The sequence below is a fragment of the Rhinolophus hipposideros genome (genome assembly GCF_964194185.1).
Source record: "Rhinolophus hipposideros genome assembly, chromosome: 5".
Classification (NCBI taxonomy): domain Eukaryota; kingdom Metazoa; phylum Chordata; class Mammalia; order Chiroptera; family Rhinolophidae; genus Rhinolophus; species Rhinolophus hipposideros.
The window spans coordinates 93,871,899-93,893,499 of record NC_138051.1 but is presented as its reverse complement, the minus strand read 5'-3'; the positions used below and the strand labels follow the sequence as shown (position 1 = coordinate 93,893,499).

The window sequence follows — 21,601 nt, the reverse complement described above, 5'->3', positions numbered from 1 at the left end:
CTGCATTGAAACACTCTCCGTAGTCATCTGATGTTGCCCCCAATGACTTCTTTTTTTACCCGAACATAAAGGAAATATTGAAAGGAACATTTTGATGATATTCAGGACATCAAGGGTAATACGTCGAAAGCTCTGAATGCCATTCCAAAAAAAGAGTTCTAAAATTGCTTTGAAGGGTGGACTAGGCACTGGTGTTGGTGCATAGCTTCCCAACGGGAGTGCTTGGAAGGTGACATTCAGCAATGGGGTATGTAGCACCTTTTCTAGGATGAGTTCGCGAACTTAATTGTCAGAACTCGTGTTACCTACCTCATAGAATTGTTGTAAGAGGACAATGAAATGAAACAGTAAAGGGCTCAGAATGCAGCTGGGTGTCTGTAAGCACTGTAGAAGTCTTAGCTATTGTTCTAAGTCTTCCGAGGATGATGACGTAGGCAAAGGCTTGGCACAGGGCTGGCACATAGTAGATGTTTAATAGACTCTGGATGCTTTTCATGGTGTTAATCGGTGGCCAGGGGGACTCACCTCGTTCCTGACTTGGGTATGGGGCCCTTCTCCTCTTGCAGGACAATGCCATCCTCCATCACGTGGAGCCTCCTCCTGCTGGCAGGCCTGTGGTGCCTGGTCCCTGGCTCCCTGGCTGAGGGTGTCCAGGAGACAGACGCAGCCAAGCACGGTGACCAGCCGGCCAGCCACAGGATTGCCCCGAACCTGGCAGACTTCGCGTTCAGCCTCTACCGCCAGGTGGCCCGTCAGTCCAACTCCACCAACATCTTCTTCTCCCCAGTGAGCATCGCTGCAGCCTTCGCGGTGCTCTCCCTGGGGACCAAGGGTGAAACTCACACCCAGATCCTGGAGGGTCTCGGTTTCAACCTCACTGAGAGAGCAGAGGCCGATATCCACGAGGGCTTCCAGAATCTCCTCCACACCCTCAACCAGCCAGACAACCAGCTGCAGCTGACCACCGGTAATGGCTTGTTCATCAGCGAGAAGGCGAAGCTAGTGGATAAGTTTTTGGAGGACGTCAAGAAACTGTACCACTCAGAAGCCTTCTCCATCAACTTCCAGGATTCCGAGGAAGCCAAGAAACGGATCAACGATTATGTAGAGAAGGGAACCCAAGGAAAAATTGTGGATCTGGTCAAAGAGCTTGACAAAGACACAGTTTTCGCCCTGGTGAATTACATCTTCTTTAAAGGTAGGTTGCACAACTAGCCTGAGCTTGTTCCCATGGAAACATCCCCGAATCTTCTCAAACAGTCAGTTCTTAACCTTTCCTTGGCAGTTCACGATGTGATACGGCTGTGTATTTCTGCATGTGTTATTCGAGTGTCCTCACACAACCACTAAAAGACTTTCCATGATGAAGTAGGTTAGGGAGCGACGGGTGAAACAGTTAAAGCACCAGGTTCTTTGCAGGACTTTTCAGAGCCTTTTACGGTATGAACGTTCTCATGTGCACTGCACGTCCCTACCAGGGAGGGAGGTAAAACATGCAATGTGTCCTCCAACAGACAGCCAGAAAAGCACACTTTAGCAGAGTGCATGAGGGAATAGAGTTTCATGGAACAACTGAGAACAACTCTAGTGGAGCGGAAGGAGGAACGTGTGGGCCCCAGAGGGCATTCTGAGGCCTTTTAAACAGTCTATGGAAATAGCCTGGGGTAGGGGCGGTGACAGTCAATGTCAGGGGCTGCTTCCCTGACACTGTGGGCGCCTTGATCTGAGGCGGATCTGAGAGCAGCGAGGCTGGAGTCAGCCCATCTGGGCTCCCAGGTGTGCTGTGGGACTTTCCGCACGTCTTGTTCCCTCTGCAGCCTCAGTCTCCATCTCCCATCCAATGAGAAACTTGGGCTCAGGGGACCCCGAGGTTCCCATCTCCTCTGACTTTCCAGGATGGTGACATTGAGTTGGGATAGCAGGGAGGGAGATGGCCAGGCCCCTGCATTTCACATGTTGGTCCAGGAAAAGGTCATTAGAGTAAGAACAAGAGTGATTTCCCTGAATGCTAAGAACCCCCAATTAACAAGGGGCAGGGAGATCAGATGAGGAGGTGCCACGTATGACTTGGGGAGCTTCCCACTACTCCCAATAATTGTTATTAATCATCCTAGCACATCCATAAATAAATATCAAATCCAATTTAAAATACTTGCTCTGCACGCCTAGGCCTGCGCCATTTAGCCTCTGCGGTATAGAAATGCTGGATATTCCTGCAGTTTCCGAGTATCCTCACCAAGCCCTCAGTAGCCTGATGGCCTCATTGTAGCCCCCATTTACAGATGCTGAACCTGAGGTTTAGAGGGAAGTGTCTGGTCAGGGGCCTCAGGCCTCCTTTCTCTTGCATACTTACTACACCTTAACCAATCTCTAGCTGATGTACACCTTCACCTCTCTCCAGGCCAAGGAAAGGATAAATGTGAGGCTTAGCACCTCGTGGAAGGAGACTCCATGTGGACACGAAGACTAGCGTCAAGGTGCCCATGAGCAACTGCATGGGCATGTTTCACCTGCACGAGGACGAGGAGCTCTCCTGCTGGAGGTGCTACAGAGCTGCGAGGGCGGGGTCACCCGGGGCAGATGCAGCAGCTGGAAGGCAGGCTCTCCAAGAAGCACCTCTCCAACATCCTCAGAGCCATTGACATACGGTGATTCCCAGCCCAGAGCTGCCACATAGGCCTGGCCAGACCAGAGGAGGGTGGACCGGCATCTCATGCATGACTTCGTGCTATCAGATACAGGATAGCATCAGTCTGAAGGATCAGCCGGGCTCTGTGAGATGGATGGTGTCCACAGCTGAGGAGGCAAAGTCCTGTTCTTGCAGTCTTTCCTCAGCATGGACATTGTACCCCTTCCCCATTTAGTGCCAGGTGCAGGGAGAGTGACACCAACACACACCATGAGAAACCCGAGAAGGGAGCGATGGGCTTCCTGGCAGAGATGGGGTGTGGGGTGAACGGATAGAAAGTCCATGGCTAGGATCATGTCAGACCATTCTCGGGGCCACACTTTGTCCCCATGGAAAACAAGAGCTGAGCCACCAGCCCCAGGCAGTCACTCATCATTCATGGGCAAATGTCACTCAGCACCTGACCCCACACCCCACGTTGCCCTGGGATTCCACCCACAGAGAACTCCCCGTCTGAGGGTGACCAAACACGGCAGGGCAGTGTGCAAAGTGCTTCCACAGGACACCCTGGGTCTGCCTGGACGGCTTCTCAGAGGAGGTGGCATTTGAGAGATATTGCAACACAAGAAGATCCCCATCATTCTAACACTCTCCGACACAGGTATAGAGGACCCAAACATAGAATAAACCAACATCCACCTCCACTGAGCAAAGAAGCAGGGCACTAAGTGGGACAAATGACCAGAAAAGGAAACTTTCAATGCTGTGAGATTCCTTTGTTTTCCAACTATTATGACAGGTCTACCAGTTTACATTTGCCTAAACTGTCCATTTCTGGAACCTACGATCTGCAAACCGTCTTGGGCAACCTGGGCGTCACCAGGGTCTTCAGCAACGGGGCTGACCTCTCCGGGATCAGTGAGGACACACCCCTGAAGCTGTCCAAGGTGAGTCTGTCCGTGGTGTCCGTAGGTCAGAATGTGTAAGGAGACTGCAGCTCAGGGAACTGAGCAAGGCCAAAGGGTCACAAACACACCTACAGACTGAGGTGGCCGAGGAATGCCACTGGATCCACCAAGATTGGGATGTGGTCAGATGACTAAGTGGAGGAGGTGGCCTCATGTGCTTTGGACATTTTAGGGACCTCCTCTGAGGTTGTGTCACTGACCCTCTGCCTCATCTTCGGTCAGGGCCTTCCCTTCTTTGGGCCTCGATGGACCCATATTTACAAAGACAAAGTTAAGGTCAAGTACTTCAAAGGACTTTTGGACCCTGGGTCCAGTGACATTGGGAGCTATCGATGAATCACCGAGTCTGAGTTAAGGAGGGATTTGGGCCAAAAATGCCATTTGTTCAGAAGAATTAAAGGTGACCAACTACAGTTCAATACAGGCTACAAACTGAGTGCCTGGCTGTGAAGGTCCCCATCAACGTCCTGGCCCCCCAGGAGCTTAAAATCTAATACTACAAACAAGGGATATGTCAAGGGAGACAGAAAGTTCAAGTAAATGTTGTACCTCCTGAGGTGGTGGGTTGTTTCTGGGGAGGCAGAGAACGTGGTCAGGAAGGAGAAGTGAGGGGTGCGGTTTGAGTCAGGCACAGGCCTTGAGAAGGTGGATATAGGGCCGTGTGTCCCCTGCAGGGAGGGAGGACATGGCTGGGGAAGGACAGGCCAGGTGACAAGACAGGACTGAGTATGATGTTGAGCAACAGCAAAGGGACCAGCCCCAGGGAGAGAAGAGTAAAAAGATGTTAGGTAAGTAGGTGTGACCCATTGACGGTGTCCCACACTTACCGAAGATCTTAGATTTTGTTCTTCTCATGCGCGCACACATATATGCACACTACTCACACATGCACACACAGATACTCTCTCTCTCTGTCTCTCTCTCTGACACACACACACACACACACACACACACACACACACTTAATGAACAGCTAAACTGACTGAGGTTTCTCACATACTCGTGAAGTACCATAGTGGCCCTAGATGATCATATCATGTAGCTTGATTTTCCTATTGAGGTAACCAAGAATTCAAGAAGTGTATTCATCTCCTTGAAGTGACACAGTTAGTGGGAAAAATGGGGTTTCAACCCAAACCGTATGATGGATAATCATGTTCTTGCTACTACACAGTGATGATTCCAGTTGTGAATCTTGTGGTTCTCTGATAAAAATGCTGAAATGGTAAACACCCAACTGGCAATTCTGCTTGTTTTTCATTGTTTTGTTTTTTGAATCAAGGAAATGCTATAAAGACCCAGTTGCCCAATGGACCACTGGACAGACCTCGTCTTTGAGCTCCCTGAATACTGGGCCTTGCTCCTGGCCTGAGTGGGGGATGGTGCAGCGTGCCTCTGCTTCAAACAGCCCTCTGTGCTCTCTCTCCTCCAGGCGCTGCGTAAGGCTGTGCTGACCATTGTTGAGAATGGGACAGAACATTCCGGTGCCACCCTTTTGGAAGAGAGTGCCCGGTCTAGGCATCTGACCAGCAAGTTTGACAGGCCCTTCTTAGTCATCATCAAGCACGACCATATCAATATTCCCCTCTGTGTGGGAAAGATGGTGAATCCCATGCAAAATAATTAATTGCCTCTCTGGTGTTAGGCCTTCCCTTCCCAAGCCAAGTCCTTTCCCTAGATGACATTAAAGAATGGCTGAACTGGCCCAGGTTTGACTGTGACATGCAAATCCTTCATCCTCTCATGTCTGAGTTTCCCTTCACATCTCCAGGATGTGTGGAATCCAAGTCACAATGACCTTTGTATCCGCTTAATATTTATTATTTACACTCTCCAAGCACTGTGCTCAGCAAGCATAACATTTTGACTGAAACTATTTACTTAACAGATATAGAAAACCAGCAATGAAAAGAGATGGACCTACTGGAGATGGGTGGGGACACCTACTTAATTGTTTAGATTTTGGTGGAAGAGTGGTAGGGAAAGGGGGCAACAAGAAGGCAAGGCTAAGCCAGGCAGACCACAAAACAGGAAGACGGTGAAGGGATCTGCATTTATTTGGGGGACCCAATCACTTTAGAATGTTAGAGGCTCAAGTCCACATTAAATAATGGTGCTTGGATGTCTGGGTAGCTCAAACATTAACACATAAAATATATAAACGTTCTAGAAGAAAGCATTGGTTAATCTATTTCTTGATATTGAAGTGGGTAGGATCTCTCTAAACAAGACAGACAACCCAAACCCATAAAAGTAAGGTTTAACATATCTGACTTTACAAAATGCAAACTGTATGGCTGAAAAAAATGCCATTCAATTCACCAAGATTTTACAACTGTAAATATATATGGACCAAATATCAGGGCTCCTAAATATATAAAGCAAACATTGCCAGAATTAAAGGAGAAATAGATAGCAACACAATATAGTAGGAGAAGAAATACCCCACATTTGATAATCAATAATAAAACCAGACAGAAGATCTGTAGGAAACAGAGAACTTGAACAGCATTGTAGACCAATCGGACTAACGGACATATCAGAACACTGCACCCAACAAGGGTAGAATACACATTTTTCTCAAGGGCACGTGGAACATTCTTCAGGATAAACCATACATTAGGCCACAAAACAAGTTTTAATAAACTTTAAAACATTGGAATCATCTATAGCAGCTTGTACAAGCACAACGGAGTGAAGCTAGAAATTAGTCGAAGAAGAGAAACTGGAAAACCTAATGGGTCAAAAAAGATATCAAAGAGAAGTTAGAAAATATCTTGAGACAAGTGAAAATGGAAACACAACATATCAGAATTCATGGGATGCAGTGAAAGCTGTACTAAAGGAAATTTTATAGCTGTAAGCATTTACATTAAAAAAAAAACAGATCTCAAGTCAACGACTAGCTTTACAACTTAAGGAACTAGGAGAATAAAAACTAAATCCAAATCTAGCAAAAGAAAGGACTAATAAAAATTAGAGCAGAGATCAATGAAATAGAAAATTGAAAAATAGGGAAAGTCAACCAAACCCAGGGTTGGTTCTTTGAAAAGATCAAACAAATTGACAACCTTCAGAGAGACAGACTAACAAAAAAAGAGAAAACTCAAATAACTAAAATCAGAAATGAAAGAGCAGATGTTACAAGTGATTTTACACAAATGAAAAGGATTATAAGAGAATACTATGAAAAAGTTGTATGCTAACAAATTGGATAGCTAGTTAAAAACAGACAAATTCCTAGAAATGCAAAATCCACCAAGAATTAATCATAAAGAAATAGAAATTGTGAACAGATGTATAAAGAGTAATGGGAATTAAATCAATAATCAAAAAACCTCCCAACAAAGAATATCGCTGGACTTTATGTCTTCACTATTGAAATCTACCAAGCATTTAAAAAATAATTTACACAAATTCTCCTCAAACTTTTCCCATAAAAATGAAGAGAAAAACAAAGAAAATGAAGAGGAAGGAACCCTTTCTGACTTATTTTATGAGGTCAGTATTACTCTGAAAACAACGCCAGACAAAACAAGGAAAGTATAAACCAATGTCTCTGATGAATATTGATGTAAAAATCCTCAACAATATGGTACCCTGTTCCCCTAAAAATAAGACCTAGCCAGATCATCAGCTGTAATGCGTTTTCTGGAGCAAAAATTAATATAAGACCCAGTATTATATTATATTATACCCGGTTTATATTAAAATAAGACTGGGTACTATATTATATTACATTATATTATATAAGACCAGGTCTTATATTAAAATAAGACCAGGTCTTATATTAATTTTTGCTCCAAAAGAAGCATTAGAGCTGATGGTCCGGCTAGGTCTTTTTTCAGGGAAACACGGTAGCAAATAGAATTCCACAGAACATTTCAAGGATTATACACCACTGCCAAGTAGGATTTATTCCTGGAATGGAAACATGGTTTAACATGAAAATCCATCATTACAACATACCATATTAACGGAATGAAGGGGAAAACACATGATTATCTCATTTGATGCAGAAAAATATTTGACAAAATTCAACATCTTTTCATGATAAAAACACTCAAAAAACTAGGAATAGAATGAAACTACCTCAGCATAATAAAGACCATATATTAAAAGCCCACAACTAACATCATAGGAACAAAACAAGGATACCTGCTTTTGCCTCTTCTATTTAGCATAGTATTGGAAGTTTTTGTCAGTGCCATTAGGAAAGAAAAAGAGATAAAAAGCATCCAAATTAGAAAGACAGGACTAAAATTATCTTTGTTCACAGACAACATGATTTATATGTAGAGAGCCCTCGAGATCGCGCGCACACACACACACACACACACACACGCATGCACAACACACGTACATGCACACAAAACTGTTAGCACTGATAAATATATTCAGCAAAGTTGCAGGATACAAAATCAACAGGCCAAAATCAGTTGCATTTCATACATTCACAATGACCAATCCATAAAGGAAATTTAAAAATAAATTTCATCAACAATAGCATCAAAAGGAATAAAATACCTAGAGATAAACTTTCACCAAGGAGGTGAAAGACTTATACACTGAAAACCACAAAAGAGTTCCTGAAAGAAACTAAAGAGGATATCAACAAATAGAAAGACATTCCATGTTCAGAGATTGGAAAACAATATTGTTAAGATGTCAAAAGTACCAAAGCAATCGATATATTTAACTCAATCCCTATCAAAATCCCGTAAGCATCTTTTATAGAAATAGAAAAATCTATCCTAAAATTCACATGGAATCTCAGGGAACTCAAATAGCCAAAACAATCTTGAAAAAAGACTAAAGTTAGAAGTCTCACATTTCCCGATTTCAAAGCTATAGGAATCAAAACAGTGTGGTACTGGCTTAAAAACAGACATACAGATCAATAGAATAAAATGGAGAGGGCAGAAATAAAACCTTACATATACAGTCAAGTGATTTTAGACAAAAGTGCTAAACTAACAGGATAAGGACCCACTTCTCATCAAGTGGGTGCTGAGAAAACCATATATTCACATGTAAGAGAATAAAGTTGGATGCTTACCTTATACCATATACAAAAAATAACTCAAAATGAAAAACAAACCTAAATGTACGTGCTAAAACTATTAGAAGAAAGCATGGGGGAAGCTTCACAACATTGATTTAACAATGATTTCTTGGATATGACACCAAAAGCACACACAACAAAAGTTAAAATAAGTAGATTATATCAAAATTTAAGACATGTATGCATCAAAGAACACAATCAACAAAGTGAAAATGCAACCTATGAAATGGGAGAAAAATAGTTGCAAATTATATATCTAATAAGGAATTAACATCCAGAATATATAAAATACTCCCACAACTCCACAACAAGAAAAAAACAACCCAATTAAAAAAGGGCCAAGGACTTGAATTAACATGTTTGTAAAAAATATGTATGTGGCCAACAAGCACATGAAAAAATGCTCAATTTCATGGTCATTAGGAAAATACAAATGAAAACCACAATGAGATACCAACTCACACCCATTAGGATGGCTATCACTTTTTAAAAAACAAAAAATAACAAGTGTTGGCAAGGAGAAATTGGAAACTGTGAGCACTATCAGTAAGAATGTAAAATGCTGCTACGGAAATAGTACAGTAGTTCCTCAAAAACTGAAAACTGAAGTACCATATGATCCCGAAATTTCACCTCTGGGTGTAGATTCAAAGAATTGAAATCAGGGTCTTGAAGAGATATTTGTACACTGTTCATAGCAGCATTATTAACAATGGACAAAAGATGGAAGCACACAAAAGTGCATCTACAGGTGAATGAATAAACAAAATTTGGTATATACATATAATGGAATATTAGTCAGCCTTAAAAAGGAAGGAAATTCTGAGACATACTACAGCGTGGATGAATTGTGAGGATATTATGCTAAGTGAAGTCAGCCAGTCGCAAGAAACAAATACGCGTGTTGTATAATTCCACTTACATGAAGTACCTAGAATATTCAAAATCATGAAGAAAGTAGAATGGTGAGTTCCAAGGGCTGCGAGGAGGAATGGGAGATGATGTTTAATGGGTGTAGAGTTTCAGTTTTGCAAGATGAAAATAGTTCTGGAGATTGGTTTCACAATAATGTGAATGTACGGAACATAACTGAACTGTACACTTAAAAACGATAAGATAAGAATGACATCAGCATCATGGTAGAGTGAGAAGGCTCCTTCTTATCTCCCCTTAATCTGTAATGACTCATCTGTCTAGAAGCAAACAAAGGTTCCTCTGCTCAACACACTAGCACGCCTGAGATAGCCACACACCAGTACATGCGGATGTGTACGTACTGGAATGCACAGGGGAGGCAGGATGGGGGAAGAACAGGGAGAGTACCCATAGGCATGCTTCCCTGCCCACTGTGGCTGAGCCTGCAGTCCCAGCTAACACAGTGGCAGTGGAGGAACCAGTGTGCCACCCCCACACTATAGCTGGGCAGAGGGTAAGAGGGGCAGAGCAGCGTCAGTGCCCAGAAATCTGGCTCCCTCCCCAAATTGCAGTAGAGCCCAAAAGCAGCAGCAGAGATGTGTCTGTGGCATCCCAGTTACAGCACAGCAGCACCAAGGGCCAGAGGGAACCAGTTAGCAGTGCAGAGGGCTCACAAACACGGCTCCTCCCAACCCACAATGTACACACACACACACACACACACACACACACACACACACACCATGGTGGTGCCCTGAAACCCAGGCAACCTGGACACAGAGTACCCACCATCTTGGTCACCCAGGTGGTAGTAACCCCCCACCTAACGTAACCTTGGAGATGCCAGTAGAGCAAGTAAGAGAAAACAAAAACTTGAGCTGTAGCACCATCTACTGGAAAACAAAAAAAGGCCTGCAATGACCAACCTACTGTATTGTTAAAATCAAGATGGCACCTAAATAAGAAAAATGTTCACTCCTTCAAATGTGCCAGCAGAGGAATAATACATCTAGCACTAGGAACATCCAAGGTAACATGGTAACACAGAAAGAAAATGACAATTCTCCAGAAACCAATCTCAAAGTTGTGGAAGATGGTGATCTAAATGGTAGAGAACTCAAAATAGCAGTCATGAAAAAACTCAAAGAGAGACAAGAAAACTCAGGAAAATGGTTCAATAAGCTCAGGGATATAATTAAGGAATGGAAGGGAATGAAACTAAAAGAAAAAAAAATTCTGGAGCTGAAGAACTCGGTAAATGAGATGAAGGATGCATTAGAAAGCATTGGAAAGAGAGAATTAGCAAGCTTGAAGATAACATTTGAAATGATTCAGGTAAAAGAAGAGAGAGAAATAAGATTTTTTAATGAAAGAACTCTACAAGAACTTTCTGACTCTTTAGAAAGGGTAACATAAAATAATGGGTATCACAGAAGAAGAGAGAGAGAAGGGAAGAGAAAGCCTATTCAAAGAAATAATTGATGAGATTTTGAAAGCCTAGAGAAGGGATTGGACATTCAAGTACAAAAAGCTAACACAATACCTAATTATCTCAATGGAAAAAGACCTTCTCCTAGTCACATTATATTAAAACTGCCAAAAGTTAATGATAAGAAAAAGAATTCTCAAGGTAGCCAACGGGGAAAAAAAGACAGTAACCTACAAAGGAAACTCCATCAAATTATCATCAGATTTCTTAGCAGAAACCCTACAGACCAGGAGAGACTGGAAAGATATATTCAAAATACTGAAAGCTAGAAACCCCCAGCCAAGAATAATATATCCAGCAAAGTTATCCTTTAAATATGAAGGAGAAATAGAGGCTTTTCCTGACAAACAAAAGCTGAGGAGCTTTGCCACCACAAGACCTAATTATAAGAAGTGTTGAAAGAAGGTCTTCTAATGGAAAGAAAAATACTAAAGTACACAAAACTCTAAATAAAGTGACAGAAAGAAGCAGGAAATTGTGACTCTATTTTACAATAGGGTGTTAAACACTTAAGTATAGTATAAAGTTTATATAAGAGAAAATGCATTAAGAACAGCTATCGCTATTACAATTAGGTACCAAATGCACAACATAAAAAGGGTTAATTTATGACAACAAATAGATAAAAGGAGAGGAGGAAAAGGACAGAATTTGTATAGGTGAATGGAGATAAGATGTTATCAGTAGAAAAAGAACTATTTTATCTATGAGACATTTTATACAAACATCATGGTAACCACAAAACAAAAATTCAGAGCTGAGACATGAAATATAAAAAAAGAAAAGATGGAGAAAAACATCGTAGAAAACCATCAAATTGAAATAGCAGACGGAAGCACAAAAGGAAAGAAACAATGGAGATACACAGCAATCAGAAAACAAAAGATGAAATAACTAGAGTAAGTCCTCCTATATCAATAATCACCCTAAATGTAAATGAACTGAACTCACCAATCAAAAGTCACAGATTAGCTGGATGAATTAAAAAATAAGATGCAATTATATCCTGCCTTCAGGAGACTCATCTCAGCTCCAAAGACAAACTTAGGCTCAAAGTGAAGGGGTGGAAGCTTGTACTCCAAGCAAATAGTATCCGGAGAAAACTGGGGGTAGCCATACTTGTATCAGACAAAATAGATTTCAAGACAAAAAAAGTAACATGAGACAAAGATGGACATTTCATAATTATAAAGGGGAAAATCCATCAAGAAGACATAACATTTACTAATATGCCTGCACCCAACTTAGGAGTACCAAAATCTAGAAAGCAATTATTAACAGAACTTAAGGAAGAAATAATGCAACACAACAATAGTAGGAGACTTCAACACGACACTTACACCAATGGATAGATCATCCAGACAAACCCAATAAGGAAATATCGGTTTAAATGACACATCAGACCAGATGGACTTATAGCTATTTACAGAACTTTCTATCCCAAAGTGACAGAATACACTTTCTTCTCAAGTGCACATGGAACATCTTCAAGATAGACCATATTCTGAGACATAAAACAAGTCTCAATAAATTTAAGAAGGTTGAAATCACATCAAGCAACTTTTCCCACAATGGTATGAAACTAGAAATCAGCTACAAAAATAAAGCTGGAAAAATCTCAAATATGTGGAGAAATCACAAATATGTGGAGATTAAACAACATGCTACTTACTGAACAGCTATGGGGTCAATGAAGAAATAAAAGAAGAAACCAAAAGATAGCTAGAGACAAATGAAAATGAAAATATGATATATCAAAATCTTTGGGATGCAGAAAAGCAGTGATAGGAGAGAAGATTATAGCAATACAAGCCTACCTCAAGAAACAAGAAAAATCTCAGATAAGAATCTCACATTATGCCTTAAAAAACTAGAAAAGGAAGAAGAAACAAAGCCCAAAGTCAGTAGAAGGAATGAAATTCAAAAAAGCAGAGCAGAAATAAATGAAATAGGGAATAAAAAAGACAATAGAAAAAACTAATAAAACGAAGAGCTGGTTCTTTAAAAAGATAAACGAAATTGATGAACCTTTAGCTAGATTTACTAAGGGAAAAAGAGAGAAGATGCAAATAAATAAAATCAGAAATGAAAGAGGTGATGTTACAATGGATACCACAGAAATACAAATGATTATAAAAGAATCCTTTGAAAGTCAATACACCACCAAATTAGACAACCTAGACGAAATGGAAAATTCTTAGAAGCATACAAGTTTTCTAGACTGAATCATGAAGAATTAAAACACCTGATAGACCAGTCACTAGTAAGGAAATTAAAACAGTAATCAAACACCTCCCAAAAAGAAAAATCCAGGACCAGATGGCTTTGCCAGTGAATTCTACCAAACAGTCAAAGGAGATTTAATGCCTATCCTTCTTAAATTCTTCCAAAAAATTGAAAAGGAGGAAATGTTTCCTAATTCATTTCGCTATGCCAACAGTACGCTGATACCAAAACTAGGCAAGGACATCCCCCCCAAAAAAATTACAAGCCAATATTTCTGACAAACATAGATGAAAAAATTCTTTTTAAAATGCCATAGTAAATTGAACGCAACAATACATTAAAAGGATCATGCACTGACAATCAGGTGGGATTCATTCCAGGGAGGCAAGGATGGTTCAACATCCACAAATCAATCTACATGGTACGCCACATTAACAAGATGAAGAATAAAAATAACATGATTATCTCAATAGATACAGGAAAAAATATTTGACAAGACACAACACTTAGGATTTTAAAATCTCAATAAAATGAATATAGAAGGAAAGTATCTCAACTTATTAAAGCTACATGTGACAAACTAACAGCTAACATCTACTCCACGGTGAAAAACTGTAAGCTTTTCCTCTAAGATCAGAAAGAAAAAACAAGGATGACCACTCTGGCCACTTTTATTCAACATAGTACTGGAAATCCTAGACAAAGTAATTAGGCAAGAAAGAGGAATAAAAGGCATCCAAATTGAAAAGGAAGAAGTAAAACTGCTGCCATTTGTAGATGACACGATTTTATACAAAGAAAACCCTAAAGACTCCACCAAAAACCAACCAAACAAACAAAATACTATTAGAAATAATAAATACAGTAAATTTGCAGGATACAAAATATACAAAAAAATCTATTACATTTCTATATAATAACAATGAACTATCAGGAAAAAATGAAGAAAACAATCCCATTTATAATCACAACAAAAAAGAATAAAATATGTGGGAATAAACTTAACAAAGGAAGTGAAAGACCTGTACACTGAAAGCTATTGAACATTGTTGAAAGAAATTGAAAAAAGATACAAAGAAATAGAAAGATATTCTGTGTTCATGGATTGTTTAACAATTAACATTGTTAAAATGTTCGTGTTACCTAAAGCAATCTACAGATTCCATACAATCCCTATCAAAATTCCAATAGCATTTTTCACAGAAATAAAACAAAAAATCCTAAAATTCATAGGGAACCACCTAAAACAATCCCGAGGTGGAAAAAAATCCTGAGGTATCACATTCTCCAATTTCAGACTATACTAAATTATAGTAATCAAAACAATATGGCATTGGCAGAAAAACAAACACAGAAACACAGACCAATGGAACAAAATTGAGATCCCAGAAAAAAACCCACACATATTTGGGCAACTAATTTACAATGAAGGAGTCAAGAATATATACAATAGAGCAAGGAAAGTCTCTTCAATAAATGGTGTTGGGAAAACTGGACAGAAATAAGCAAAAGAATGAAACTAGACCACTATCTTACATCATATACAAAAATTAACTTAAAATGTATTAAAGACTTAAATGTAAGACCAGAAACCGTAAAATATATAGAAGAAAACATAGGCACTAAGCTCATGGACATTGGTCTCAGTGATGTTTTTGTGAATTTGTCTCCAAAAGCAAGGGAAACAAAAACAAATATAAACAAAAGGGACTGCACCAAACTAGAAAGGTTCTGCACAGCAAAAACAAAACCATCTCCAAAAGAAAAAGGCAATTAACCGAATGGGAGAAAATATTTGCAAATGATATTTATGATAAGGGGTTAATATCCAAAATATATAAAGAACTCATACAACTCAACAGCAAAAAACACCAAACAATCTCATTAAAAAATGGGTAGAGGATCTGAATGGATATTTTTCCAAGGAAAACACACAGATGGCCAACAGACATATGAAAAGATGCTCAACATCAATAATTATTTGGCAAATGCAAATGAAAACCACAATGAGATATCACATCACACCTATTGAATGGCAATTATCAAAAAGATAATAACAAATGCTACAGAAGATGTGATGAAAAAGGAACACTTGTGCACTGTTGATAGGATTGTAAATGGGTACAGCTGCTCTGGAAAACAATATGGTGGTCCCTTACAAAATTAAGAATAAAACTACCATATTATACTGGGTATTTATTTGAGGAATATGAATACAATAATTGAAAAAAAATGCATGCACCCCTATATTCACTGCAGCATTATTTATGATAGCCAAGATATGGAAACAACCTGTGTTTATCAACGGATGAATAGATAAAGAAGGTGTGGTATAAATATACAATGGAATACACTCCATCCATATAAATATACAATGGAATACACTCCATCCATACAAAAAGATGAAATATTGCCATTTGTGACAACATGGATGAATCTTGAGGGTATTATGCTAAGTGAAATAAGTCAGACAGAAAAGGACAAAAACTGTATGATTTCACTCATATGTGGAATATAAAATAAAAAGTAACAAATGAACTAACAAAATAAAACAAAAACAAACTCATAGATATAGAAAACCAAATGGCATTTACCAAAGGGGTGAGGGGTGCAAACTGGGTAAAAGGGATCAAATATATGGTAATGGAACAAAAGTAGACTTTTGGTGGTCCGTATGAAATAGAGTACACAGATATTGAATTATAATGCTGTATACCTGAAATTTATGTTATTAACCAATGTTACCTCAATAAAAAAAGAAATATTAATAAAAAGTGGTGAGATGGTAAATTTTATGTTACGTACATTTTATCACAAAAGATACAAATTATGTTTAAACTATATAATAATCATTATATGACCAATATTTTCTAAGTAAGCCAGTGAAATGTCTGACATATTAAGCTATTACTCATAATCCTGTGCCTTTATGGTAATTTTACATCAATTTGTTGAAAATATATACATTCAACTGTCATATCAAAAATGCATAAACAAAGCCAAAGGACAAACTGAGAAATTTTATAACAGGTATAACAAAGAAGTGATCATTTTAATTTTAAAGAATTCTTTCAAATCTATAAGGAGATCATAAGAAATCCAGTAGAAAAATGGGCAAAGGATTTAAGCAGGCAGATTACAAAAAAATAAATATAAATGACCAATGAAAATATGCAAGAATTCTCAATCCTATTCATAATTTTAAAAAACACAAAACAAATTAACGAAGTGCCATTTTCCACCTAGACAGGCATAAACGTACGAGGCTGGCAATACTCATTGCTGATGAGCATGAGAGGAAACAGACATTTTTATATAATAGACGGTGGAGTAGAAACCTGTGCGATCTCTTCGGAAGATAATTTATTAACAACTATTAAAGTCAAAAGAAAAAAAAACTAAAAACCCTTTTTGACTCAGAGAGTCTACTACTAAGAATGTACCCAATAGAAATATTTACAAACAACAAATGTAAAAAAAAAAAAAAGTCTTTTTAATTGTATTATTGTTTGAAGAACAAAAAAATCCTAAATGCCCATCAATAGGGAGTCAATTATATAAATTTAGGTACACGCCTACAATGGAAGGTCATACAGTCTAAAAAGCATAAGGCTAGCTCTGTACAGGCTGATAGGAAAAGATCTCTTAAAGCAAAAAATACAGTAAAAAACAAAATACAAAATAGTGTGCATAGTATGATTTCTTCTGTGAACACATACATTTATTTATCTAACAACTACTTACTGAGCACCAGCTATGTGCCAGGCACTGGCTGTGCAACTGTGAACAAAACAGACACAATCCTTCCCACAGGAGCTCAGTGGGGCAGCCAGGCAATAAACCAGGTAAGTCAATCCCATGTATAGAATCAGGGAAGAGGATGAGTCCTACTGCAAAAAATAATACAGGGACAGAGGATGGGGAGTGCTGGGATATGAGACGCACTCAGACAGAGTGGCCAGGGAAGGCCTCACTGAGAAGGTGGCACCGGAAACCCAAGGCAGGTGAGAGAGTAAGCCATCAGATATCTGGGCGAAGAGCAGTCAGGCAGAGGAAAGAACCAAAGACTCTGGGGCAGGAAAGTGTCTGGCATGTACAAGGGAAGCGAGGGGCAGTGTGCCGCGAGCAGTGGAGAGTATGAAAGAAAGACAAGCAGTAGAAGAGGGCAGAGATGCCCCTGCAGTGCCTGGCTTGGTGGTGGGGAGGGGCCTGCTACACTGCACTCCTATAAGGAAGGGCTTTTGTTCTGAATGACGTGGAACCCAAGGACGGTATGCAGCAGAGGCATGAAGCGATTTATATTTTGACAGAATCACATAAAGACATGGGTGGTAGAATTGTAGACCATTTTGTCTTCTCCTTTAGAGTTTTCTATATTTAAAAAGTATGAAATATTAATTTAAGGATAAAATGGAAGGGGAAGCTAGGAGATAAGGACAGGTGGGTGAGCAAGCGGAAGCTCAGGGAGGCCATTCTATCCTGGACAGAGAAACAGGGGACCTTTCTTGAAGGCATTTCCCTGGGGTGTTCATCTGTGTTACAGCGGGAAAGTCTCCTTGATGAAATGTGTTTGGAAAACAGGACAAATCTTTACTGGAGGACTTCTCAGCTCATTTCAAATATTACCATCCAAGCGGGAGAGAGATGACATAGTATTTCCCAAACTTATTTGACCATGGGGCCATTTCTTTATGAATCCTATGTAGGGTTCCATGAAATACACTTTGCAAAATGCTGCTATGGGTGACGAGGCTGTCCGGGGGGGTCGTGGCAAAGGCATATTGCATTGTCAGCTCTCTCAGGCAGTGGCCAAGGCAACTGCTTGGGGGAGCAAGATGGGGAGACCTGAGAGCTTACTCTCCCATCACGCACCTCTGGTGCCCCTTCTCGGCTAACATGCCCTGGCGCTCACAGACCATGATTCAGATGCCGGATTCCCCTGCACGCTGCGACCCAGTGGCAACTCCTGAAAGCTTGCTGATGCAGCAGTGACATTTGACATTCTTGGTTCAGAGTGACAGCACCACCGGCTGCTGCCCAGAGACCCAGCCTCCTCCCTGGTCATTAATTGGAGGACAGTGGAGGTGCAGGAGGCAGAGTGGACAAACAGGATGGTCAGCCACGGGGGAGGAGGTGGCCAGGCCTGTGATTACACAAGCTCCCATCACCTTGTGGGCCTGTTAATATTAACTGTTTCCAGCCCAGGGAGCAGCAGCAATCTCCCCAGTCAGGGCCAGGTTTTGCTTATCTCGTTGGCTGGATTGCCAGTGATTCTCTCACCTGGCCTCTGACTGGGATCCTGATTAGTCCCTCATAAATATGCAGCTTCAATCCCCGGGACTACACACTGTGCGTTGTGTGAGTTTCACGGGAGTTCAGTGAACAATTTTGAATTACAAACGTCTTTGGAAAAAGAAGCAAGGGCTTTGTAGAGATGCTGTTGCCCTGCTGCTTTTTCAGAGGATTATCTTTCCAGATCAGTGAGGACAGTGGTACAAGTGGTACCTGCACATGGATGCCCGACAGGAGATCCGGGATCTGAAAGCCAGCCCACGCTACACTTGCCCAGTGCTGTATCCCGGTCTATGCCAACCCCCATCTGGTAAAACAGCTGTTCTTTTTGTTTCCCACAAAGATGCTATTCCTCCACAAGGGTATGTGATAAAATGAGCATAGTACAATGTTAGTGGCATAATTTAGGTGGTAGAGTTAAGCCGTCATGGGTTGAATTGTGTCTCCACCCCCCACAAAAAAAAATGTGTATGTTAAAGTTCTAATCCTCAGTACCTCAGAATGTGACCTCATTTGGAGCGCTGGTCTTTATAAAGCTAATCAGTTTAAAATGATTACCTCCACCAGCTTCTGCCCTGTCATCAGGATGGGCCAAAATCCCATACGATTGGTGTCCTTAAAAGAAGAGGCAATGTGGACACAGAGACGTGAACAGAATGGGAAGATGATATGACGATGCCATGAGAACACCATGTTATCGTGCAGATGGTCACACCAAGGAGGGAGGCCTGGAACAGACCCCTTCCCTCGCCGCCCTCAGAAGGAACCAGCCTTGATCTCAGATTTATCACTTCCAGAAGTGCGGGACAATAAATTTCAGTTACTTAAGCACCTAGTTTGGAGTACTTAGTTATGGTAGCCCTAGCAAACTCAAACAGATGCCTTTTCCTGGTCTGCACCCTGGCTAGCAGTGCCCTGATCACCTCCTCGAACTCCCAGAGAGGGCACAAATGGACGGAGGGCTTTTGGCAGTGTTTTAGTAGAGAGAAAGGAAGTGAGTGATAAGGAAGGGAAGGCATTGTCCATTAGGATATAAAGACCAGCTAATGTCCAATAATGAGACTATAAGCAAAGAGCTTTTGCCACTGTTGATTTTTGACACCCAATGCTATTCCACAAATAAAGACACCAGAAGAGGTTATTTAAAAACCCACAGGAAGCCAAGCAACCAGGCATGACAAAGAGGGGTTGGTGTCTGGGTTCTATTCCTGGCACGAACCACTCACGAGGTATGTCATCTTGGGTAAGCCACGTGAACTCAACTTTCTCATTCACAAAGACACCGCTTATTGGGAGGACTAGATAAGGCATTCCGTGGAAAGCACATAGTGGGTGCTCAAGAACTGGGGACAAAAATCCAGAGACAGGATTGAGATACGCCTCCCGAGGGCTTATAAACAGGCTCAAAGGCTTGTTTGGACAATAAACAAAGAGCCACAGGTGAAGGTCAGCCGGCCTGTGGACGCAAAGTCAATACTGATATCAGGTGATTTCAGCTGTTTATTCCCATTAGACACTGAGAACAAGCTATGATTTCTAGTCAATCCTGAGAAAATGAACAGTGGATTAAAAGAACACTTGCTCATGAGGCAAAAGAAGGGATCGTAATTCTCACTTTGCCTCGGGTAGCCCTTGGTAAGTAAGCTCCTGCTATCTCTCCACACTTCTACTTCCTCATCTATAAAATGAGCATTGACCTAGACAAAAATGGAAAACATGTGGCCATGTGCAACTCCTTCTGCTCTCACATCCACAAACAGACATCACCGATCTGTCATGGCCCTATTTTCATCTTCGTTTACACACAGCCTCGGGATTCTTCTCAAGACAATACACCAGTAACCACAATAGATCCAGATGGCAGTTTAGATGGACACCATTGACCAGTTTCTATGTTTTGTGAGCCTGATTCCTTTCTTGGCTGGATATGACTTCATTTTCCACCTCTCAGGACTTCCAGGTGGTGACTGGGGTATTTCACTGCCTGAGGTCTTACGTCTTGAATTGACCTACTGTTCCACATCCCCTTATCTCAGACCAGATGTCCAACACCCTCCCCACGGCCCTGGAGCGTGGTAATTCCATTATTTCAGGTGACCAGGCTTCCTCTGTCCGTGCCCAAGATAGTCACAGTTAATGGATCGGGCACTCTCACATAGAAAAATGGAGGCTCAAATGCCTTCTCAGCTCAGTCTTCCAGGTAGCCCCCACTGATTACTCAAAATTGATGTGTCAGATAAAATGGCCATTGGCCATTTCACATGTTCAAGAAACCATGTCCAAAGAAAGTCTGGAGCAAATTATTAAACCAAGAAAAAAGTACCTCTGTGTGTGTGTGTGGTGTGTGTTTATAGATATCAGCTTCAAACCGGTGTCATACAAATAGCTTTCTTTTTACTACTCAAGACAAAACCTTCAACCCCGTTTCCCCTTCTCCTTTTAACTCTGCATCAACCTCAGAATGTGTCTATTCCCTAGAAATTACCTGTTATCGTAGAATATAGATCTGGGTATCATAGCTTTTCATGCCAAGACTGACTTAATCTTCACAAGCTGTTTGCTTTTAAACAAGTTACTCAATCTTTTCCTGGTTTCATCTGCAAAACAACAGTACTAGTGCTTCCCCGTACGGTTATTTTAGTTCATATTCTATTACCTAGAAGACATTCAACAAATAAACCAGATTGGCTGCTATTTTTTTGTGTATTACTATCATTATTAGTACTATTTCTATATTGATCTATCAAGCCTTGGATTTTTGCACAGAGAAATAAGATACTGTTCATGCCCCCATAAAAACGCAAAAGGGAGCAAAGATAGATGAATGAACTGGAGGAGCAGTGTGAATGCAGTAGACTCTGAATCCCCTTAGGGCACTGCTCAGTGGTTTCTCAGCCTGCATATCCTCTTCCCTCTTTGTGGCTGCCCATATCCTGCCCATCCTTCAGGACCCAGCTCAACTCCACTCACTTATAGGAGCTTCCACTGAGTATTCAAACCCCTACTCTGTCTGGTAC

At 40.7% G+C, this 21,601-nt stretch overlaps 1 protein-coding gene across 1 annotated transcript; it reads left to right on the top strand.

Annotated features, from left to right (window-relative positions):
* Positions 1-570: 570 nt before the first annotated feature.
* LOC308497923 (alpha-1-antitrypsin-like) lies at positions 571-5,224 on the top strand (the record flags this gene model as incomplete). The annotated part of the gene is made up of 4 exons (XM_081048993.1): positions 571-1,198; positions 1,818-1,899; positions 3,429-3,576; positions 5,030-5,224. 4 exons carry the CDS (start codon positions 571-573, stop codon positions 5,222-5,224), a joined length of 1,053 nt encoding a protein of 350 aa, XP_080905119.1.
* Positions 5,225-21,601: the final 16,377 nt, after the last annotated feature.